The sequence below is a fragment of the Micrasema longulum genome, unplaced genomic scaffold (genome assembly GCF_059751315.1).
Source record: "Micrasema longulum isolate JH-2025_06_02 unplaced genomic scaffold, ASM5975131v1 h1tg000238l, whole genome shotgun sequence".
In the NCBI taxonomy this organism is placed as follows: Eukaryota; Metazoa; Arthropoda; class Insecta; order Trichoptera; family Brachycentridae; genus Micrasema; species Micrasema longulum.
In genome coordinates, this window is record NW_028277443.1 from 399,081 (window position 1) to 407,137 (window position 8,057).

The 8,057-nt window shown below is 27.5% G+C and overlaps 1 protein-coding gene across 1 annotated transcript; it reads left to right on the forward strand.

Annotated features, from left to right (window-relative positions):
* Positions 1 to 6,132: 6,132 nt before the first annotated feature.
* Positions 6,133 to 8,050, forward strand: LOC148283433 (uncharacterized; the record flags this gene model as incomplete). The annotated part of the gene is made up of 5 exons (XM_088243861.1): positions 6,133 to 6,594; positions 6,745 to 6,870; positions 6,997 to 7,041; positions 7,459 to 7,512; positions 7,616 to 8,050. Coding segments are annotated over exons 1-5 (798 nt in total), but the record flags the coding sequence as incomplete, so codon positions are not given.
* Positions 8,051 to 8,057: the final 7 nt, after the last annotated feature.

Here is an 8,057-nt window from a genome sequence, read left to right on the forward strand (position 1 = left end):
TTATTAAATTTATCGAAATTAATTAATCGCGTACTAATAAACAAGCGAATAAATCTAATGATTTAAATGTTTAAAATATCTTAACCGAAGGTTTACTTTTTGGGTCTCATTAATACTGAAGAATATTAAAAGAGAACATCTTTCCGTACTTATATTATAAATGCGAAAGTGTGTTTGTCTGTTCGTTTGCGTTTCTTTCAAGTCGCAACGGAGTGATCGATCGACGTACTTTTCATTCTGAAGAACATTTCGCTTCCTCGGGAAAATTCTGAGTGGAAGCATAAATAATTCTTATTGGAAATCGAATTGATATTGAAACAAAATGCCGATTCTACTTCGCCAGTTACTAACAGATCGTCAAATCTGTTTATTTTGTGTGGATTTTGGAAACATTATTCCGAGTGACAGATTCTTCTTCATTACATTTCGATTGCTTCAAACAACAAATTGTGAGGCCCAAAGGGATTGTTATTCTAAGTGTCCGAGAACATAATCAACCGAGGCCTGAAGGAGAAAATTTTGTAGCATGTGTGTGTTTTCTGCTAGTTGAGAATAAAAATGAAATAACATGATAACACCTAAAGAATTGAATTTATCCCGAGTAAAATAATAATAAATAAAAGCAAGTATGGCAATGCAATTCTATGCTTTCTTTTTTCAATTTTTCTCAAACCTGGGTGTTCTGCGCTGTAATTTAATAATGTGATTAGGCCTCTTGGCGTGTTGTGGAGCAAAAAATAAAATTGCGTAGTATTGTATTTATGTTTTAGCAAATGTTTTCTCCGTAATTTTTCATTTACTAACTATAATTTGATATTTTGATTCTAATAATTAGACGCAGAAGGAAACGCACGATACGTAATATTAGTACATAATATTTACAATTGTGTAATGTAATATCGAATTTGAATGTATTATAATATTTTTACAATTAACAAAGGAAAATCTCGTTTTGCAATATATTTTACCAACCAGAAAGTTAATTTCAATCTTGCACTAAAACTTTATGTAAACTAAACATATTTATTAGTATCAACAAAGAAATTTAAATCTACGATTTCCATAAAATTATGTTAATTTTGATTGTTTTAAAGAGAAAAAAATGTTTTTGACTAGAATTACAAACACTTTGAATATTTTGAAGATAAATAATACCAATGCATATTCAATAGCTTATAAAATAAATGAGAATGAATTTAATTCACTTTAATTAATTATCACCTAAAATTGTAAGCTCACAACAACCATCGTATAGTATTATTTTTAATGATTTCATTTAATATAACCATCTTGATATAACCGATTACAACCGTAATTGGTTATATCAAGAAAATTTGCATACTGTTTATTTATTTTTATGTTCCATGAACACAAATGATTATCGAAAATTGAGAAACAATAAAGAATGGCAAAAAAAGAAGTTTGTTTATTTATTCACGATATAATTCTATTTACCTTCGTTGAGAGTAAAGTCGTAAATCTATGGCACAAAAGTCTTGAGTTGAGTTTCGACGAATATTATTCGTATTAGACAAAACAAAAACATAATTAAAATATAACACAAAGCATATCAATATAAAAAGTCCAAACAAAGACACATTTGATTTACATAAAACAAACCAATTAAAATATTTGAAAAATCATCAAGAAGTTTCCAACTCAAATCCCTCCTACCGAGGAAAATCCACTCCAGTTTAATGCTTGAATAATAATAAGTTTTTTTATTGATATCAGTTTCAAAAACCTAAATCAGTTTATTAAAACACCATCAAACTTTCCTTTCCAATTACGATTTACGACATTGGCCTTTTTAGACCTTAGCCACATAATTAACGTTATGAAAAAGTATTCCTTTTATATGCAAAAAACATTTTTCCTTTTAAAATACTTTTTTACTACCTATTACTTTCGATTTAAAACTGTTACTAATAATAAAACAACCGGGCCATAAGTATATAAAAAAGTTCTTGATTGTTTTGTTATTATTAAAAGTTTCCAAAAACAGTAATTTTGATTTATTACAAGGAATCATAGAGAATCCATTAAATTTCAGCCTATTCTAGAGTTAATTAATTATGCATAAATTTCTGCGCCTTCTAAATTTTTTTACACTATCGTTTTATTAAATTAATTATCTTTTATGTTTACCATGTAAAAAAGAGCAACGCGCCTACTTATACTACTTAACTTACTACGTATATAAGTAATTAGTACTTATAAATTGTACCTTTAATCTTAATAAAAGGCACAAGTTTAACTTGTGACAGTATTGAAACTGATTTTGGCTTATTTTATCTAGTTATTCCACAATAATAATAATTCAAAAGCTGTTATATATTATTTTTAATAACCACTTGCAAAAGACAAATAACAACCGGTCATTAATCATACTCTGTATAGTAATAACACTTGAATCTCTTTGTATCTTCAAGCTCGTTTGCAAGACTTAGTTGAATGTCAAAATCTAAAGATTTTTCGTATCCATTCAATTGCAGACCGAAGACCGTGTAATTTATTATATTTTTAGTCAGGTTTGAAAAATTGCTTTAGGTAGGACAAGTACCTGTGCCAGGAAGTCAGGATCAATTAAGTTAGCGATCCGTTATCTTCAGTAAAAGTGTCATGGATCAATTTTTATGTCATTACAAAATCTTAAGAAAACTGTTCGAATAATATTTTTTAGCTATATATGCAAGGTATCAAATATACTCGTAGCATAGTTACTAACCGACATTTAAAAATAACATGTCATATTTTTCCCGGAATATTAAAAGAGGAAATTTATATTTTATTATTATTATTATTGTTATGGATAACTTGTATAGCGCCATTGTTATAATATAATACCGATATAATGTCGATCGTCCAGTTCATTCGTCAGAGAAGTCCGGAAAAACGAAATTTATCTGAGCTTTTTTAAAATATTTTTTATTTGAAATTTATTTTTGAACCCTTAGAATATTTTTTCTTTTTTAAAAACATATTCTATTGTTAATGATAATATTTTAAACGTATGTTGTAAAGGTAGTCTTAGTTTTTTGTTTAGTTTCGTCTGGTAGTTTATTGAATAGGTTCAATCCATGGTTTAAAGGTATCGACTGTCCTTGTCTCGTTTTAGAATGTTGTATGTGATATTGTTCTGATATTCTCGTAGTGTGTCCGTGTTAACAACTTTTTTTTTTCAAGTTTAAGTTCTTCATCTACAATTACATCAGTTGCTTATTTATGAATAAGTTTTAAGGAATCTAGTTGACCAAGTTCAGGTACATTTAATTTATTCGCTGGTTTAAAGGGTTTTTAGTTGCTGTTAGATAAGGGAGGTCGTATACTAACTTTAATATGTTATCTTGTAGTCTGTTTATGTCATTTTGGTGTCCTGTTCCCCGTAGTTGTTGCGTATCATTTTAGATTTTACTTAGGTTTCATACATTATATATTTTTTCCGTTTTTAAAAACAAAGTTTTCCATTTAAAAATAAGACTCGATATTGTTGCTATTTTGCTAGTGAAATTTTTGACATGTCAATTATCTGGCTATTGTCAGTTCTAAATATTAAAAAATATGTTAAATCGAGTATGCTATTCTATGTAAAATTTTCCTCTCTATCTGATGCACTCTTCAGGTGACTGCAAAATGCCACCAAAATATATAATGGCAATTAACTTTTACATGATTAAATGCTAATATTGCTTTGGTCAATTCAAAAATATTCTAAATTTAATTTTCTATTAATAAAGCAGACATATTATTTCCAATGTACGCAATCGCCAAACATCGGTTGAAAAAACAATTATGCACAAATCGACAATTATTCGATTTTATAATATAATTACAATAGCACCTTTTTTATTATCTCTGAACTTGGAATTTAAGGATGTCTGACAATGAGCTGGGCGATTGTATATTTTTGTCGGCATCTTTCAGTAATATTAACCTTTTTTTTCGGTTTGTGGTTCTGCGGCCAATGTCTCGGACTCACGGATTGAAGGTCCTTGGTTTGAATCCCACTCTACCCCAACTAAATTCCCATTTTCTAAAAGTGACTAATTTACAACTCGTTGAAAATGGCGCTCAAAATTAAATATTTGAGTAAATCATAAGAACGCTAACATTTTTTTTTCTAATTAAGCATTCGACAAAATACTTATTTAATTTATTATTTAACTTGCTTTCTTTAAACATCGTTATAAGGGTGTCTCTTTCATTTAAGTTTTCGATACTTATACATTTTATAGCATGTACCATAAAAATTTGGACACGGAATTAAACTATTTTTTTAATAAAATACAAGTATTTTTATGTGAGTTTTATAATCTCTACTTAGGTATATAGGTACTAAATCTTACATGTACAATAATAATTGTAAACAGTTGGTCAATGAGTCAGCTTCGACAGTATGAATTTCTATTATATTTACGTTATTTATTTTAAAAATAAACGTCTCGTATTTTTTTTTAAATAATGCATTGTACTTATTCGAAATTATTGTGTTTTCAAAATGAATATTTTATTATGTTGTAATACAAACAAATACAGTTAATATCAAACCAAAACGACTTCAGAAATTAAGTTTAAAAATAGGGAGGTTTATTCATGTTACATTATAATACGATCCTATAAAATGAGCCAGAAAGTATTTGAGAAAAGAGAAGAATTTTTCAGGTACATTTCGTAAAATATTTTTTGTATATCACTTTAAGGTAAGATGTAATAGCAGAGCCAATGATTATGTTAATATTGTGCTCTGAGTACCTTTAAAATGAAGTCTCACTTCAATAATAATTAATAATTTATTAATAAAATTCATCGAGTTTTACAAAAATCTTTATTTGTTTTGATTAAAACCTTATTCGTTTCGTTTTCAAACCGGAACTTATAATCATTTGACCACAAACTGGTTCTTATATTTAGCTTTAAATTGCGGCAAATTTAGTTTTTCGTTACTGACCACATTTTCAATGGTGGTTGTAAGTAAGAAATTGATTTTAACGGAGACTGTAAAATCGCATCTAGAAATACCGCATTAAGACATAATAAATTAAGATATACCGTAGAGGAATTTAAGTAAGGTAGTAAATTTTGACAGTTCAGTGTATTTCATTCAATTACTCTTAAAATAAAATTATTTTAGCAGTTCTTTGAAAAAGAAAATTATGAAAAATGTCATTGCATTAAGGATAAAATTTCCTTTTACAAAACATATTACATAAACGTATTTGGTTAAATAGTATTAAAAAAAAAAGACAAAAATTAGTTTTTATAGAAGATTTAGAAACAAAAATTAAACCAAAAAATTATAAAACTCATTAAGTATAAGTTTAAAACAAATTAAAAATCAAATTAAATAACAAAATATTTCAAAAGACTAATAAAACAAGAAAATCGTAAAGAACTGTTAAGGCTGTAGTCTGGTAAAACGAACGCAAAATTAGGAAATCATACGATTTTGCCATTTTAAAACGAATGTTTGTCAAAAATCGCGCAATAAAAAAAATTAAAAATTATGTATGAGATAAAAACAATACTTTTTATAGGTATTTCTATCAAAAAATGTACTTCAAAGTTTCATATAACTAAAATATAATTACTTTTAGACCGGCAGATTACGCCATTTCAAATTTAGACTAAGCTTATTAATCTGGGATCTCAATAAAGACTAAGTATTGAACTGATTTTTCTTAAAATGATTTAAAGATAATAAATTTAAAAAGGAGATGGCCGCGGCAAAATTTTATTTTTTTGTTTTTGAAAAGAAATATAAGCATTTTAAAGCACATAAATTTTTGTAAAATTTTCCTTTATTTCTACGTAAATTATGCAATCAGTAATACCATAAAAAATTTAAAAATATTGAAATAGTTTAGTTAAATCCTTTTTTTATAGAACTGTATTTTTTTTAAATTTATTTTTTTATTTATATATAATTACTTTCAGACCGGCAGATTACGCAATTTCAAAATTTAGACTAAGCTTATTAATCTGGGATCTCAATAAAGACTAAGTATTGAACTTAAATTTTTAATAATGATTTGAAGATAATAAATTTAAAAAGGAGATGGCCGCGGCAGAATCTTATTTTTTTGTTTTTGAAAAGAAATATAAGCATTTTAAATCACATAAATTTTTCCTTTATTTCTACGTAAAATTATGCAATCAGTAACACCATAAAAAATTTTAAAATATTGAAATAGTTTAGTTAAAACCTTTTTTTATAGAACTGTATTTTTTTATTTTTTTTCAATACGATAATTCTAGTTGTAATATTCAATTTTAAACAATGTCTTATTTGGGTTTTTATTACATTCAGATCGGCCCTCAGAGCGGCCGCAGACGGACGTGTTTTCTGTGCTCAAAATTTTAATGCCTTTTTCAAAACAAAATTTAGTTCGAAACATATTATTTTTGTGTTCCTTCTAACACAATTTAAACCAGGATCAAAACCAAGTTATTTTTTGAATGAATAGTTTGTTCGAATTTGATAAATCATTCAAAAATGTAATTTCACGTCATATTCAAATAACAATTAACGGCGTCATTTTACTCGTACACAAAAACGGTCAAATTGCACATTTATCTAGGACATACCAGCACTCGGTAGGTACTATGTACAAAGTGTACACTAAACAGCCATATAATTATTACAATGTCGCGAACGCAGCCAACTTCATTGTGATGGTTTGACGTTTTGCTTAGCCGGCCTCAGACTAATAATATTTTCTATCAATCAGAATTACTTTATTATAGAAATCAAAGACGAGTGATACTTTAATCCATAAATTTGGAATATTTAGTGACCGATTTTATCATAACAATGCCGAAAAAACCAAACGAAAACTAAATCAATCCCAATTTCCAAAGGAGAAATGCAATGTAAGTTGGATTTGATTAATTTATTAGTATTAAAATTTAGAATACAAAGGACAGACATTTGATTTACATAAATCATTGTATCACCATTACAAATAAATGTAACAGTTTATTATTTGCTTATTTTAGGATTCAAAAAAGCTCAAATTAACTAAGGCCTGTGGAGAATACACTGTAAGTTATTGTCTTATTTACTTAGATAAATAAAATTCCTACAACATTTTACAAAACAATACTAAATGTACAAATAAGTTTGAATTTGGTAATGTATCCCTAAATAAAACACGTTTATTGAATTTTTATTTTACTTTATTTGTTTAAAAAGACCAGAGTTTATATTGTGACGCATTCCGTCGTTTGAAAATGTCCTAACAAGACGAAACGCGTCACAGTATACGCTCTTATATATTTAAAAAAATAAAGTACAATAATTAATTAAGTAATAAAGTACAAAGAATTCTACCAATTGTCTGCATTCACAATAAAAAAGTACAAATAATAATTATTATAACCCTTATTTTCTAAATATTGACTATCAATAAGTAGGGTTATATTTGCCTTTTGGGTAATATGCAAATTGAAATGTTTTAGGGTGTTCCAGCGAAATATCTTTCAACTGATATTCTAGAAGATGACGGTTGTCAGGTTAGTATTCATATCGAAGTAGGAATATTTTAAGTATTTACATTAAAATAGCTAATGAAATCTAAATCGGATTATGATTATTAATTAATCTGTATTATTTCAGGCGCAACAGCTAGTTCCAGAACTGCTAGCACAGCCATTACACCCCTTTAAGTTGGAAGGCAGGAGAGTTGTGGACATCCAGGAATTTTTCACTAAAATCCAGGAAATATTTTCTCATTCTTCCATGTTTGATTGCAAAGGAACGAATATGGTGATTGTGGATGAAAAGTTGCATGGCTTTAATTCTATATTAAATTTAAAATGTAATATGTGTGGATTATGTTTTTCTGTAAATTGTTGCAAGGACAGATCGAATGAAATGAGTTTAAATGAATCGTTTGTGTCTGGAATATCGAGTATCGGTTCTGGATATAGTGGTTTGCAAGAGTTGACTGCTGCTGTTGGAATTCCTTGCATGAGTAAATGGAAGTATTTGAAGATCAATAAGAAAGTGTGTGAATGGTGGGATACTGCGAAACTAAAAGTTATGGAGGAGGCAACGA